Source organism: Hylaeus volcanicus, unplaced genomic scaffold (assembly GCF_026283585.1).
Source record: "Hylaeus volcanicus isolate JK05 unplaced genomic scaffold, UHH_iyHylVolc1.0_haploid 12237, whole genome shotgun sequence".
Classification (NCBI taxonomy): domain Eukaryota; kingdom Metazoa; phylum Arthropoda; class Insecta; order Hymenoptera; family Colletidae; genus Hylaeus; species Hylaeus volcanicus.
In genome coordinates, this window is record NW_026533172.1 from 402,953 (window position 1) to 418,993 (window position 16,041).

Genomic DNA, 16,041 nt, shown 5'->3' on the forward strand with positions numbered 1-16,041 from the left:
TTCATAAGTTGAAGAGCAAGGAAACTTGTACAAGATTCTGAATCACCTAATAAAATTAAGGCAATGCTTCTGTGCTGGAATAATACTTTTGAAAAATATTGAAACATTTTTTGGAAACCTAAACCGAGTTGATCCAAGGCAGAAGAATAAGCATAAAGTGAAGGCACACGTTGCAGAACATAATAATAACTTAATGTATTAAAATGCAAAAAAACCTTTGAAGAAATCTTTTGGCAAAATAACCAACTTTTTTTTTTAATAAGGTTATGGAAGAGGAGTGTAGCATAGACTAATAAAACACGCCAATCATGCAAGCTTCCTTGATCGGATAAGAAGAAATGGGACATGGATTCATTTTTCTCAAAAACTTCGAAGGGTAAAGAAATTTTCGAATATTCTTGACGACAAACAATTTCATGTAAAAAATCTTTATAAGAATCTTTGAGGACGCAAAACGTTGGCGAATTGGTATCTGTCCAAATAGCAGATGCTGGGCAAATGTAAGCTGTTGTGCAGGGCTTGTTCTTTTTTTGAAAAAAGGAAACAAGGACGTGATCTGGAAATAAGTGACATTCTAGTACTTGTCCTCTTTTCCATGTGCATTGACCTTTGTCCTTTTTTCTAAAAATTGGAAACCATATAACGTTCCCAACTTGAAGGCGCTCAATGGAGTGTACCGCCATAAAACAATTATTTATTGTGAAAAGTAGATTTATGTTTTTTCACAAACTTTCATGTCATGATTGTTCTGTTTTGCACCAATTTTTTGATTCTCCTCATAGGAACAGATTTGTGTTCGGTGCAAGTACCAAAGTGTCGCCTATAATAAACATTAAAAATGTTTTTCTTTTTGTTGACAAAACAAAAAAAGAAGAACAATGTCGAAATAAGTAACATAAAACAAAAATCACTTTTAACTCTTTTTTTTTTATGCTCTTCTTGTTGATTTAAAGTACTATTTTACCTTTCATGAATACAATGCACACACAGGAATGTCATAACAATTCACCTATTTTTTACACAAGGTGGGATAAACGAGAAAAGAAACCGCGTCCACTTAATTCTTGTTCAGTTTCATCAAACCAAAAAACACCAGGGACGAGTAGCATCCATTCATCAGAAAAAAACCCATGCAATTATTTCACCGCTAGTCAAACGGGTAAAGAAAATCTTATCCAAAGCGATTCGTTTGCGTTGTGCTGCCACTGTTGTGTTTGTTTTATCATTTTTCTTTTTCTGTCCTCACGTTAGATGAACAATCGTGTGATATTAAAAACAGCAGTAAAACCGATTTAATTTCGAAATCCACAACTCTTGTTTTTTCAGAAAAAAAAAATGAAAATACACGGTACTTGTCTTTTGAATCTTCTTTGATGTTTAACCACTGTTGCTTTTCTTTAGCGTCACAGAAAGACTATACAAACAGTCAATGATAATTTCAACAACTTCTTCCCAGAGAGAAATCGGCCTAAAACGTCATCATAATCATAGGAATTCTTTTACTTCGGATAGTTTGAAATCTTTGAGTCATAATTTTAATAATCATTATCACAATTCGAATCCCAAAAGTTCTATGTCTTTAGCTTGCATAAAAAATCCCACCCATGTGGCTTTAAAAACAGATTCCCCAAAGTCTTCAAACGATCTAAACCTATTTCATAAAGAATCAATTTCTATGAGACAAAAAAGACGTTCTTTAAGGATTGTAGATTCGGCAAGTGATGAAGAAACAGAGCCGCCTGTTAAAAAAATTGCTTCGACTTCGTCACCTTGCCTTTTTGAACAAAACTTTTCTTCAAATGTATTTTTAGACGTTGTTATTCCTAAAAAAAAAGAATCTAAATTCTCGACAAACGTCCCTTATTCAGTAACGCAGCATAATGGTGAGTGACGTTGACACAGAACACTTAGTAACAAGTGCATCAGTCAACAAAGACATACTTTTTTGAGAAACGGACGTTGCTACAGAGATGTGCTTACTCTCCATGTTTCAGATACGCTGCAAAAACGTTCTTTAGAGACGATAACGGACGAAAAATTGGCATCTTCATTAACTAATTTAATTCCTAAAAAAAAAAGTGTTCGTACTATTGTTCAAAAAGAGTGTTTTTCACACAATGAAAAACATATACCAATTCTGTCACAAGATAAAAAATTAATGACAGTGTTACCGGTTGAGAGACAAGTTCTTGTTGAAACGATATCCTCAAAAACATCTTTATTAGAAGAACCACATGAGAAAAGGATACAAGACCAGAATGACATAAAAAAAAAGTCACCATCATTAACGCCGAAGGATAAAGAGGAGGTTAATAAAAAATCTTGCGACGTAGCTGAAAAAAAGAAGCATTCACCAATCAAGCAAGAAACCACAACGGCAAGCAAATTCTCTAGAGAACTTTGTAGCTTGTATGAAGATCTTATAGATTCTGGCGCATCTCAACTTTTATTACAAAAAAGCTGCAAACGACATCGTGACTTAAAAAAACCTCTCGACAGACAAACTTCCTCTCATCCAACAATCAATTCTTGTTCTAAAATAACTCATGATGCAGCCAATAAGGGAAATTATTTGTCAAGAGTAACCTCACATGTTAAAAAACAACTTTCAACAATAACAAAATCATTTCAACTATCCAAAAATCCTACGCTAACTTTAACAAAAACAAACAAAGTTTCCGTTAAAGCAACGGTAGCAAAAGCAATGGACTCTACGAAAGGAGTCAAACCGCGGGATACGAATGGTTCGAAACATAAACAATTAGCAAGAAGAGAAACGACCCAACTTCCATTAAAACATGGAGCATTAGTACCCTCAACAACTGGAAGTTCATTACTCTTAAACCAAAAAACTAAGAAAAAGGATTCAATTTCTTCCACATTAATCACACCTCAACGTAATAAATCATGCAACAATAGATCGAGTAGTTCCACAACATGTTTAAAAAATTGCACTGCTGTCAAATCTGTTCAAACTATAGATTATGATGTACCGCCTACAAATGAGTCTACATTTAAACGTACTAAAAAGCATGTTGTGCTTATACATTCACAATTTCTTATACAACGGCTTTTTTCTCATCCAATCCAAACGACTCCATTTTTACTACCTACTAAAATATGAAACGTCATACTTTGCTACAATTCGTTTTGGTTTTACCAAACCAAAAAAAATGCATCTTTTTTAGGTTAAAGTGTACTTTCCGTTTCGCAACGCGAATCAAATAAGAATGAAACTAGCACGGCAAATGAATTCATTTTTTCTACATCTATGTAACTTTTCCTTCCCAACGCAAGTCATAGCAAATTGTATTATGCGTTACAAAAAGAATAAACCTTTTTTCTTTACGTATGTGTACATTTCGTTCCCAGGCAGGAGTTAGACAAAAAAAAATAGAAGCATGCCAAGAAAATCATTCCTTTCTACACGTATGTGTACTCTTCCATCTCGAGCGGGAGTTACACAAAATTGTCTAATGTGTTACTAAATGAATTATTTTTTTTTTCATGGTTTCGTGCATTTGGTTCCCAAACGGGAGTCAGACAAAAATGAAAGAAAGCAGGACAAAATAATTAATTTTTTTTTTCTACACCTATCTGTACTCTTCCTTCTTCAACGGGAGTGGTTAAAAATTGTGTAATGCGTCACTAAAAAAATTAACTTTTTATCTTCATGTTTGTGCACATTTGGTTCTTTAGCGGTAGTCAAAGAAAATGAGGGGAGCGTAAAAAATGATTCTGTTTATTTTCACATACGTGTATTCTTTGTTCTCAAGCGGGAGTCAGACATGTTCAAAACACTGCATTAAAAAAAAATTTTCTTGTCTTGTACAAGAATGCAAGTACTTGCTTTTTCCAGAGACGTATTTAAAAGTATAATAGAGCCTTGTAAATAATCTTTTAACTTTGTTTTTTTGTCTAGGTGGCTGTGTTCCTTAATAAAAGGAGAGAGAGATACACGTCGAATATTTAGACATATTAGCGGAAATTCTATTTTCAATCTCTTCATGTACAAAGTTTCTTTTGATAAATTAATAAGAAGGTCAACAAAAATAATAGAGCATCTTAAAATTCAAACGGAATCATTTTTCTTTAGTAAAATATAGTCAAAATGGTATTTCAAATAACACCCAAGGGACAGGAAGCCATTAGGCTTGCCTGTTTAATTGAGTTTAAGCAAAATGTCAGATAATTGTGTTAAATGCCTGGTTTCTAATCACTTTTAATGAATTATATTGGAAACAAAACACTTTAATAGTTGTCATAAAAAAAGTAAATTGATTTAGAAAGCATTTTTATTTTAAATGAGTTATTAAAGTGAAAACCTATTGAAAGCCACATTTTTTGGTTGACTGTGTTTTTTACTTATTGGAGCATATGTTTGGTGTATCAAATACAAGTTCAGGAGTCAGCGGGTCTTTCGGAACAACACCAAAGACAGATACAAATTCACTCTTTAAACCCTCTTTTGGAACGACTGGATTTAATTCGACAGCGTCGCCTTCAAGTTTCTTTGGCAATTTCCAAAATACAACGCCTGTTAATAACAGTTTTAGTGGATCTACAACAAATTTCGGAACACCTCAGCATTCAAGCAGTACAAATTTATTTGGTTCGCAGCAGCAGCAGCAGCCATTAAATTTATTTGGGGCACCTCAACAAAGCAATTCTTCCTTCTTCAACCAAAGTAAAAAAAAAGCTGTTCTTGATTCGTTTTCATGTTATTGTTCGTATTGTAGCTTCAAATAGCTCGTCTGCACCTTCAGGCCTTTTTTCAACACCTTCTCTTGCATCAACAACCCCGAGTAAATTATTTACAAATTCAGTTCAGCAGCCGTCGAATGTTAGCCTCTTTAATACGGGTACATCAAACTCCAATTTGTTTGGTAAGGAATAAAAAAAAATTGTGTGATTTCTTATTTATTGTGTGCTGTAAAAGGGACTGGAACCTTTGGGGCTTCTTCGTCTATAACAAATAGTAGAGTAGGGACAAAAGGTATACAATATCGTGAGGAACAGGATGCTACTGCTCAAGCTAAAATTTGTTGTATCACCTTTTTACCTGAAATCAACCAACAAAAGGTAACATAATGATTAATTAATCAAGAGTAAAAGTAATTTCTTTTGCTAGTGCTTAGAAGAATTGCGATATGAAGATTATATTGCTGGAAATCATACAAACTTGAATGTATTAAATCAAACAACAAGTCAACCACTTTTTTCATCACAAAATCTTTTATCTAGTACGACCACACCTTTTAATACCAGTACGTATGGTAGTATTTTTTTAAATTACACATTACTATGTAATTTCTAAAGCTACTGCACCACCGTCTACTACTTCAGGAATTCTGACGGGTAGGTAGTAAAATGCGTAAGACGATCTTGTTAAGTCTATGAGTGAATATAGGGCAAAGTACAGTCAACACATCGTCGAATTTTAATAATCAATCAAATACATTTTTTGGAGGGTTTTCTAAGGACAATTCGAAACCTTCTACTGGATTATTTGGATCAACGTCAAACTGTACGTAACTGAACTCTTAATCTTACATTAAAAATTATACTTTAATAGCCATTTTCTCTTCTTCTAATCCAACACAAAGTGTTTTTGGATCAAAACCTACAACATCGCTGTTTGGAACAACGGTGCAACCGAACACAAGTTCTAATGTGTTAACAAACACGTCACTTTTTGGAACAACGGCACCGACGTTCGGGGCACCTGTGACATCAGCGCAGCAAGGAACGCCGTCGGGAACAATAAATCAAGGGACGTCATCTTTATTTCAAAATGTGACACCTTTGGCACAACCTTCGTCCTCATCATTATTTGGAACACCAAATACGACTACAACCAACCTTTTCACTACAGCAGCTCCCCAAACAAGCTTGTTCGGGTCGACTAGTGTAAAAGAACCAACACGTAAAAAAAAAATTTTGAAAATCATAACTGATCCATATACTTACCTGCTATTTTTTTGGTAATTTTAGAAAGTTCTACTTTATTTGGTTCAAACACGACAGGAGTATCATCAGGGACAAATTCTTTGTTTAATACTTCGACTTCTAAAGTGACACCGTCATTATTTGGTACAACAAACACACAACCACAACTAGGAAAATCGTTGTTTGATACGTCGACAACTGCAGGTGACCGGTGAAACTAGTTGCATACTATGAAAGATCTGATTTTTATTACTTAGGCACCACGAATCTCTTTACTAACACATCAGCCATACCGAATTCAGATAAATTAGGAGGAACAAACCTTTTTAAGGGATTGTCCGGCAGCTCTCAAAATACGTTTGGGTTTACTGATTTTTCGGGTAAAAAGAAGAAAAAAAATTTTTAACATGCTTTTACACATTTAGGTCAAAACAAGACTCAAGCAGGTCAGGGATTATTCAATGAAACAAAAACTTCTTTGTTTTCTCCACCACCAACAACAAGCCTTTTTAGTCAAGGAAATTTAAACACAACAAATGGTCTTGCACAGTCTACGATTTCGTCTAACCAAAAGTCAAATGAGAACATGGCGTGTAATAATGTCTCTTCAGTGTTATTTAATAATTCGGATCCTTATGGTATAAATCGTGTAACTCCTTTACTAGAAACTAGGTATCTGACAAGAGGTCAATTACCTAGTGTACCAAAACCCTTTTCTTTTCCTGCGTGTGGAGTGATTTTACCGTCACAATACAGAAGAAATAAATTGAATGCATCCACACAATTTTGGCAACCAATCTCTGATAATGCTTCCCAATTTAAAAAGTTTTCTTCGACACCTCAACGATTCACATCTTCTGCTGGGAGATATACAAATTTTATGTCTCCCCTTTTATTAAATAATAAAAGAGAATGGGATAGTTTTAACGATAAAAATGACACAAATTTTATCAAATCAGGTTGTAGGCAAGATGCTTCACTTTTGAATTCATCAGGAAAGTTAGTACAATCCAATAAATGTTTATCACGATGTAACTCTGTTTTTCGTTTTCCGTTATCTCAATACACCACTTCGTTATCGCCTTCTCAATTAACATCGTGCCAAAATGTAACGTATCGTGATGATGCCTTTACAGAAGCAAGACCATCAGCGTCCACACAATGCTTCGAAAAACAAGAGAAAATGCATCAAAGACTTCATAGAACTGTGTTTCAGGAACCTGGTGTCTCCACACCATTTAAAAAAAATCTACCGTCTCAAAATGAAGGTTGCATTGAAGGCACAGCGTTTTCACTATCTGAGCATTATGATGCTTGTCAACAAAAATCGGATTCTTTACAAAACAAGTAAGAAACTTTTTTTCTGATCAAGTGTACAAAAGAATTTAACATATTATTTTTGTTAGTCCTAGCATAACAAGACGAACAGGCCGCATAACCAATCTTTTGGGAGAAAAAACATTTAAAAAACACTACAATAGAAATTCTTTTTTAAAATGTACTCGTGAAGGGTATTCCACACGTCCATCACTAGAAACATTACAATCATATAGTGACACTCGCTTAGCAGCTGTGGAAGATTTCACTATTTGTCATGAAATGTATGGTGAAATTACATGGCCAGGTTTAACAGACATTCGAGGAATCTCTATTGACGACGATGTTATTATTGAAGATCGAGCTGTTGAGGTTTATCCTTTTAAGGAGGAGCCACCTGTTCCTATAGGTGAAGGATTGAATAAGCCAGCTCTCGTTACATTATACAATTGCGGGTAGGTATTTTCAGTCTTATTACGTTTTCGTAACTTTGTTTTATAGGCCCAAAACGCCACAGGAAAATTTAACATCTGACCAACTTGCTCACCAATACCAAGAACATGTAAGTTTCATCAACATTAACATTATCATGAAATCCTATGCTAGGTTGAAAAAATTCGTTGGTTTACAAAAAAAATGCAAGCTCAATTTATTGCATTAACACCTGATTACGTTTGGAAGTAATAATAGCTCATTTTATTAGTCCATTTCAAACCATTATGTGGTGTTCATTTCTTTCATCAGATTCCGCGTAGAGCATTTTAGTCGGTATGGATTATTTGATGAGGAAGTGGAAGAGGAAAAAGAAGACAAAGAGCAAGAAGAACAAACAACTATCTTCCCAGCATTGCTGCAAGAAAGCACGCTAAAGGACTCGTCCCAGTCGCCTTTACTTTTTACACCACGTTAGACAATTTAGAAGAAAAAAAAACCTTCTACTTGTTTTTTCCTGTGTAGAAAAAAGTTTGTCTTCTTGTGATAAAAAAGAAACATTTTCTGAACATCTTAATAATTTTTCAAATATGTTGGATTTAAACAAAACCAATTTTTGTACTAAAACTCTACAAGTTGAAGCTTTCTTCGTAGACAATTTCGTGCTCTCAACTTCCCCAAACATCATTTTTTTCGTCCCGCAACAAATTAGTATCACAAAGGATTTCCATTCCGTTGATGACTCTCTTTTCTGTTTATCCAATACTCGTTATGATTTTTCTTCTCTTTTTTCCACTGAAACATATTCTTTCGAAACTTTATACTTTTACTATGTGGACTCTTTGTTAGTTTTAACTTTTCAATTATTATTTGACAAAAATTATCAGCTTGACAAGTGAGAAAAAAATAGTGTGTGTTTCATAATTTTGAAGGTCATTGTTATAAATTTCTTTTTGTTCTTCTCTCAGAATTTTCGCATTACAAGTGCAGTTAATTGAACAATTTATTAGAGCAATCGAACATCGACATGTTCCCTCTAATAGTTAGTTTTTTTTTACTTGTCAACCCAAAAAAATGGCTTCTCTTTTGTTTTCATTGTAGTCAGAAGATTTTTAGTTTATAGTTTAGAAACTTGGCAATTAGTTTACCTTTTATTCGGCGATCTAAATCATAATGATAAAAGAGCGAGTATGCAACAACGCAAAGAATCGTCACCGACCGCCTCTTCGCCAGAAATGGAGGTTTTTCCTGAAGAAACGAATGATTCTGATTTTTATAGAGAATTATATAAACATCGTATCACTCTTCTTTCTGAATGGTTTTCTTCTGTCAATACTCCTAAAGTTGATAAAGCCGTAGCTAATTTACCTGTTTTTTCTTCGCATGAAATCAATTTGAAAACCGGTCTATTAAAAGAAGCGGAATGCCGATTACAAAAAACACTTTATTATATGATGTCAAATAACGTAAAAATTTTCATTTCTCATAATTTCTTAACAATAATAAAATTGTTATCTTTAGATCAAACAAGCGACGACTGAATTAATGGGAAATCGTGCAAAAGAACAAATCCCATTTTTTCGTTTAGCGTTGTGTTTAACAGGATCCGGCTCCCCTTCATTGTTTGGCGTGCCATCGAATCGTGAACCTTTATTTCAACAAGTAAGAAAGTTACTTTTATTTAAAAAAAAAAACATACCATTATTTTGCTTGTTTTTGTATGGGGCTATTGGTTGTTTGAATTTTTTTTTTCCATCCAAATAGCTGATTGAATGGCAAAAAAGGCAAATATATGAAACAATACCTTTACCTGTACTTCGAATTCATCACGTTTTAGCTGGATGCATTGACCGCTTAATAGCGAAAGAAGCACTTGATTGGAAAACATTATTTGCGTTACTTCTGTGGTATCCTTCAATTGATGCATCCCTATATTTAAAAAATTACGGTAACACCAAAAACATTTTTCATTTTAAACGCTTTGTTTTTTAAAGACGTACAAAATGACGCTTCTTCAACTTTATATTCGACTAATGTATGTCATTTCAATCTTCTTCATGCACAATTTTTACTTTTTTTAATTTCAGACAATCAAATCTACAAGTACCTTTGAGGAAGGCACTGTTCTAAAGACTACCGTTTTACAACGTGTCAGTTTAAAAAATAATAATAAATTTTGTTTCTATTAAAACAAACCATTTGTGTCTAGGCTTTCCATACTTTCACACATTCTTTATTGAATTTACCAAATCAAAATACAACACCCGCACCTCTCCCAGAGTATTTGGGACTTCACCGACGCAATGTATGCGACAGTGACCCTATTGATTTACAATATCAACTTTTAAGGTATTTTTCAAATTAAAGAAATGTATGTAAGATTATTTAAAAAAAAAAACAGATTCTTTTGTTATAATGAAATCAATTATACTAAATTGTTTCATCTATCTTCCGTTTGTGGTGATGCAAGAGGAATCATTTTATTGTGGCCGTTGTTTCAAACGCTTAAATTTTTCAGTGCAAAAACAGGATCCGAACCTTCGGCTCAGCTTTACTATTATTTGGATACACTTTTGTATCAGTATTTACAATCGTTGAAATTATACAAATGGTGTGTGTTACTTATTTTCAGTCAAGTATCACGTAAAATTATTTCAAGTGAGGATAGCATTTTTTTTTATACAATGCATCTGCGTGAATAATAATTTTTTTTTTATTTTTTAGAAAAGAAAGCGTTACAAAATATTTTAACCTTATTATACTATGGTGTCCCTATTTTGTTTCAAGAAACACCAAACCTAAGTGACACAAATTGCTACACGAATTTTTTAAATTTTCTGCAACACCCAGATATTTGTATTCCATTTCATTTCCTTCTTTATGTCTCGTTAGCTAAATTACCTTTTGCTAAAAAAGGAATCGAGGTATTTTTTTATATCTTCTGCTGTATGAGATTTTATAATTTGTAAATTTCTGATTAGAGCTCTAATCTTTGGTTAAATTGTGCTCTAGCATCTCTCCAAGTGCCTTGTGAAACCAAATCTTCAGATGAAGAAACTACAGTATCTTTTTTTGAAACACTATTTCATCATCGCATTCCAACGGATGTCTGTCCTTCACCAACATCACTGTTTTGTCATGGATTAGTTGATCTTCTATTAGCTAAAACGTTTTATTCAACTATAGAAAAATTGTGCGTCATCATTCAAGGTCACTCTGTTTTTACTTGGAATTTCTTGTTTTTACAAAAAGCATCACAAAATAATTTTTATGTAAATCAGAAACGACTCATATTTTCAAAAATTTTGAAAAAGGTTGAAGTTCTATTTAATCAAGCGACTTGTTATCCAAACACGATCTCTTTTTGTAATCAAGAACTGAACATACGAACACTTCATGAATTCTGTCAGCTTATTTTATCCAAGTTTTCTCTTTTTCTTTTACAAACAGAATGGGAAAAATGTGTTTTAATGCCTTTATGTACTTTTGTGACATGGATTGTGGATGTTTTAATATTCTTTTCACATAAAGATTTTTCAGATGACTCCAAAGTCTCCTCATCGACTAAGAAAAAAACGAACAATTCTTCTTCGTCTCTTTATTTTGATGATTCCATGTCTCGTTTCTGTGATGTTGCGCAACATATGCACGACATTGCAGGAAACCTTTTAAAATTTTCTGGTTCTTCATCGGACGCTTTAATCTCTTTTTCAGGTGGTTTGATTTTCACAACTTTTATCTTATTATTTTTTTTTCTCCCTTTTTCTTATAGAATCGAACCAGCCTTTACTTTTCATACCACCATCTCAACAAAAACACTCTCGTTTACCTTATATTTTAACTTCCTTGAATCGTTATTCTACTCAAGCTTTTCAATTACTTGAAGCAGTTTATACGTGCCTTAACACAATACTTAAGGGAAGAAGTAAAAGTTTATCACTGAAAGGTGATGCATTGGATTTAATGAATAATCCACAAGATTTATCCGATTATGGCTACGGTGTCTTGTTAGCTTGTTAAAAAAAGTTATTTAAATTCAATGCTTACTTCTTACTAAAATATCAACCATACGTTTTTATTGTATCTTGTTTTTGTTAAAAATTTCCGCTAAGTTTTCGCAGTACTCATTCACAACATGTTTCTTCTTTACTCCTCTTTTTTCTCAATCCATTTTTTTTAAAAATACATATTTTAGAATGTCTTTTCTTGTTAGTGAAATAGCATACAATGTCAGAAATTATGTAAGACTAAAATATCTAGTTGCAAATGGCAAGTTACTACAACATGTCTGGGTTGTCATGGGCAATCTGGAGGTAGAACGAGAACCATACATGCCTTTTTGACATTCCAAGACCTTTCAAGCAACGAAAACATTTTTTCGTTCACTGTTTAGAACATATACATTTTCATTGTCATAATATTATTTTTAAAGCGAATAATTTATATGACACATTAAAATAGAATTCAAAAAGGCGACTGAGTCGACGTGTCCCGAGCTGTCATGGACCAGTGACAAATCATTCAGATAATTAAACAATTTTTTTTTTTTTACTATAATTTCTTTTAAGTTAATAGCGTTTTTTTTTTTATTAGAGTATAAGTTTTCGTCTAAGTGTGTTATTTAAGATATTTATTAATTTTCATGCCCCCACATTATAGTTCAACTGAGATCCATTCTAAACAAAATTTTGCAAAAGAAAGCAAATATAACCATAAATGTATAGATATAATGTCACCTTGTCGTTCCCCTTCAACATCAAGTACAAAATCTTCTTGCCATTCACCATCTGAAAAGACGACACCTGAGGTCGTCGCAACAAACCCTTTCTTTTCTAATGAAGTTTTAATTTCTTTCTTTCAATTGTCATGTCAAGTTTTCACACGTGGTTATTCACTTTCTAATATAGTTGCGCGAACCGATGAACAATACAACTTACTAACATTTCTTCATCAGTACGTCTTTTTTTTTTTTTTCTTTTTTCATGTTTTCCTTTTACTGTAGAATAATGACAACCCCCGTTTTTGAAGCGTTGCCTTTTCTTTATATTTATGGGCCTCCAGGAACGGGTAAAACAACAACAGTCATGCATACACTCTCTTTATTAAAGGAGTCATCCGATGTTTCCGGTACTGTTTCAATTACCTTATCAATTTTTTTGTTATAACGTTTTTGCTGATACGGATTCTTAGAATTTTTAGATGAGAAATGGATGGCATCTTCTTGTTACATTAATGCTGCTATGTTAGGAAGCTATGAAGAATTTCTCGTAGCATTTTCTAAAATCGTATCACCCACAATAACAAAAGAAACTGTTTACAAACTAGCAAAAGTAACAATTTGTTGAGTTTCCTAAACCTTTCACTGTTGTATAACCTTTTTTCTCCTTAAGGAAACAGTCTTGTTGGATGTGGAACAAACATTACTTTCAATTATTCAATTAGGACAGCCTCGCGTCACGCGTTCAAGTAAAAAGTCTCCGTTTAAAAAAACGTTAGTAAACCTTTTAAATTGTTTACTTATTGATTGCCTCGTAGTATTATTGTTTTAGACGAATTTGATCAATTAACCGCCTTGTTGAATAAAAAAAGTCAAAGTAACTTGGTTGATATTGACATTTTTGATTATTACTTCCTTGTAGGTGGTAAAGTGAAGACTAATTCAAATGTTATGATGGTTTTCAAAAAAATATGTCATCTTTTATTACGTTCGGAAATCAATCAACGAATCGTTATCATTGGGGTATCGAATGCCCATGCTTACGCATCATTATCAACTCTTCTTACGGACAAGACATCTTCCCCTCTACAACTTCATACTATCGTCTTTAAACCTTATACAGTTGAAAATATGCGGGATATTATTCTCCATCGCTTGGAAACGGCGAAGACGCACATGCAAACACAACTTGAATCAAATGATCCCATTACTATGAAATTATTACGTAAAGATTTCCAAGAGCACTCACCTCTCACAGGTTCGGAAATTTCATTCATTACACAAAAACTAGCCGCCCAGTCAGGAGATTGCCGGAAACTTCTTGATGTTTGTAGGTAACGCTTTACAAAACATACTTTTTCTTTTAAATTTAGTTTGTAAAAGTTGTCTGTGTTTTTTTTTTCTTGTCCGTAAAGAGCTCTTGTTACCAAAAAGTTACATCTTTTAGAAGAACAAGTGTTTAAAGTTAAGTCAGGGTCAGCCGACGAAGAGTCAACGTTAGAGTGTTTGAAATCCCCTGAGAAGAAAATACGCAGTGTAGGATACGAGTCTACCAGCATATGTAACTCTTCGTCTTACCATTTAAATGAATTGACTGATAAAATACAACACTTCAATTTTAAAGACGACATTGGACTTAATTCGTGTGAAAAATCCGAAAGAAACTGTCTTAATATTATTTCATGTATTCCATTACATCAGCAAATTTTAGTTTGTGCAATTTGTTACACGTTTCGACAAAAAACCACAAAACAACCTCATGAAACTTCAAACTCGGACGTCGAACTTACCTTAAAAGATGTGCAGGTTTGGTTGAAAATTTGTTTTGTACTTTAAAAAAAACAAATGGTCTTCTAGATGTTTTATAAACAGTTATGTGTAACGCATGAGCTACCGATTGTCTTTAAAGATGTACGTCAATTATATAATGATGGCATGTCAGTTTTGCAAGACCGAGGTCTTATTTTATGTAAGCCGCTCAAAGCTTAATTTTTCAATAAATAAATATTTTGTTTTTAAAATCGTCTTTGATGTGCATAGTTTCACGTCAATCAGCGGATGCCAAAAGAAATACCAATAAAGCTAACAGCAGCACGATGCGCTCAAAGCTTTCGGTAAACACCACAAACGTTCCATCTCAAAGTATGGGATTATGGACGTTACAATTATGTTTTTCTGAGTCTATTTTAAGTTCGTCCCTTTCTGCTCATAATGAAATTTTCAAAAATTTAATACAAAATCCCGCTCCAATATTGTGTAGTAATTAAATGTTTTTTTTTTTCTTTTTCCTTCCTTACGTTAAGTTAAAGATGTTTTTTTAATAAATTCTTTTCATTTACCAAATGCTTAAATTTTTAAAAACTTTTCTCACCTTAGTATTGTTTCTTTCCTAAATCATAAACTACAAAGTGGAAACAAGACCACAAACACAATGCGCTGTCGCCCACATTAATAGGCAATATTTCCTTTTATGAAACAACCCTAATGGATTTGTTTTCTTTACGAGCTAAAATGTTATTTTGTGTTCTGCCAACGCTTTATTTTTTTAACCTTTTTTTAGCTGATCGAGTTCATTCTCATGTTCTTTACTTCCAACGTGACGCATTACTGAGATTAGACTCTGGTAATTATAGTACGTAGAGTATAAGATAATTTGCTCTGTTTGTTTGTTTTCTGTTTGTTGAAAATTCTGCACAATCATCGTTAAGATTATTTTTGCACACGTGTTGCGACCATGCAACCATGTCACAGATTCACCACGAAACGACAACTTAGTGTCCTTCCCCTCCCCCAGATACTCAGTAAAAAAGATTCTTATTCTCACTAAACCAAACCAATCCAAGCCGAAAAATTCTAAAAAAGAAGAAACGTATGACAGGTTCAACCAAGATCCCGATTTGAAAAATGACGCGAACAACGTAAGCGAAGAAGTGTGGAACCACAGCGACGACGTGGCGGATGAAAATGAAGAGATTCGAAGCGCGGGCGCAGAGCCTCATCATTTGCGGAGCAACATGGATGACGAAGAGGATATTCAGCGTGCGGGAGTGAAGCCTCAGCATTTGCGCGGAAAGACGTCTAAGGTGGACGAAAAAAACAACAATAAGAAGGATTCGTCAGAAGAGGTGTTGGAAAAAAAAGCACGCGCTGCTCAATCACGTTTAGCTTTTTCATCAAATCGTGAGTGCTGCTGTATTGAGCAACACCATGTGTACCATTTGAATACGTTTATTGTACAGGGGGATCCAACGCGGGCCCGGGGCAATTCAGGGGCAATTGTGGTATGTATCAGGGAATTCAGGGAGCAGTGATTCCGTGTATTGGTGATTCGCTCTCAGCGTCCTTTGCTCTCGATCCGGTACATACGATGCAATTTAGTGACAATGACGTTGTATTTTTATATCTTTCTAGTTAAGAAATAGTTTCACGAATCACGAACCCTCTCCAATTACACGCAGTGACATTTCTTTTAATGAAAATAATATGTGGGATATCTAAATATAGTTGGTATTTTAATTTTCTACGATTCACGTCGTTTGTTAAATGAGTTGTATGTTTTCTATATAAATAATATTAATTTTGTTTCATCAATAAAAATTTAAGAAAAACCAAACAAAAGCATACAC

General features: G+C 33.6%; 4 protein-coding genes and 1 long non-coding RNA gene across 8 annotated transcripts; 4 read left to right on the forward strand and 1 right to left on the reverse strand.

Moving 5' to 3' along the window:
- Positions 1-983: 983 nt before the first annotated feature.
- On the forward strand, positions 984-3,596 carry LOC128883689 (uncharacterized). The gene is made up of 5 exons (XM_054136314.1): positions 984-1,025; positions 1,073-1,159; positions 1,252-1,348; positions 1,402-1,883; positions 1,995-3,596. Exons 4-5 carry the CDS (start codon positions 1,430-1,432, stop codon positions 3,122-3,124), a joined length of 1,584 nt encoding a protein of 527 aa, XP_053992289.1. The 5' UTR covers positions 984-1,025; positions 1,073-1,159; positions 1,252-1,348; positions 1,402-1,429; the 3' UTR covers positions 3,125-3,596.
- Positions 3,566-12,155, forward strand: LOC128883684 (nuclear pore complex protein Nup98-Nup96-like). Of its 3 annotated transcripts, XM_054136307.1 has the most exons (28): positions 3,566-3,637; positions 3,700-3,873; positions 3,923-4,687; positions 4,740-4,886; positions 4,940-5,082; positions 5,132-5,267; positions 5,320-5,358; positions 5,411-5,527; positions 5,576-5,926; positions 5,995-6,153; positions 6,207-6,329; positions 6,375-7,296; positions 7,356-7,721; positions 7,768-7,828; positions 7,873-7,946; positions 8,011-8,171; positions 8,224-8,593; positions 8,667-8,740; positions 8,800-9,164; positions 9,220-9,360; positions 9,463-9,646; positions 9,693-9,733; positions 9,786-9,848; positions 9,908-10,047; positions 10,100-10,356; positions 10,423-10,622; positions 10,680-11,412; positions 11,471-12,155. In XM_054136307.1, the coding sequence occupies exons 3-28, from the start codon at positions 4,378-4,380 to the stop codon at positions 11,716-11,718; spliced, it is 5,925 nt and encodes a 1,974-aa protein (XP_053992282.1). In that variant the 5' UTR covers positions 3,566-3,637; positions 3,700-3,873; positions 3,923-4,377; the 3' UTR covers positions 11,719-12,155. The 3 variants fall into 3 exon arrangements, with proteins under 3 accessions (XP_053992282.1, XP_053992283.1, XP_053992284.1); XM_054136308.1 differs by lacking the exon at positions 3,566-3,637 and having other exon boundaries at positions 3,747-3,873; positions 4,767-4,886; XM_054136309.1 differs by lacking the exons at positions 3,566-3,637; positions 11,471-12,155 and having other exon boundaries at positions 3,747-3,873; positions 10,680-10,908; positions 10,980-11,165.
- On the reverse strand, positions 9,413-9,908 carry LOC128883693 (uncharacterized). The gene is made up of 3 exons (XR_008459082.1): positions 9,806-9,908; positions 9,699-9,751; positions 9,413-9,627 (listed from the first exon to the last, which is right to left on the reverse strand). It is a non-coding gene; the product is annotated as an uncharacterized LOC128883693 (long non-coding RNA).
- Positions 12,156-12,235: 80 nt separating the features above from the next.
- On the forward strand, positions 12,236-14,781 carry LOC128883688 (uncharacterized). The gene is made up of 9 exons (XM_054136313.1): positions 12,236-12,651; positions 12,701-12,825; positions 12,889-13,028; positions 13,089-13,189; positions 13,234-13,292; positions 13,338-13,749; positions 13,831-14,221; positions 14,273-14,384; positions 14,456-14,781. Exons 1-9 carry the CDS (start codon positions 12,341-12,343, stop codon positions 14,680-14,682), a joined length of 1,878 nt encoding a protein of 625 aa, XP_053992288.1. The 5' UTR covers positions 12,236-12,340; the 3' UTR covers positions 14,683-14,781.
- Positions 14,764-16,036, forward strand: LOC128883690 (uncharacterized). 2 transcript variants are annotated; one of them, XM_054136316.1, is made up of 4 exons: positions 14,764-15,047; positions 15,167-15,595; positions 15,655-15,773; positions 15,827-16,036. In XM_054136316.1, the coding sequence occupies exons 1-4, from the start codon at positions 14,900-14,902 to the stop codon at positions 15,911-15,913; spliced, it is 783 nt and encodes a 260-aa protein (XP_053992291.1). In that variant the 5' UTR covers positions 14,764-14,899; the 3' UTR covers positions 15,914-16,036. The 2 variants fall into 2 exon arrangements, with proteins under 2 accessions (XP_053992291.1, XP_053992292.1); XM_054136317.1 differs by having other exon boundaries at positions 14,764-15,038.
- Positions 16,037-16,041: the final 5 nt, after the last annotated feature.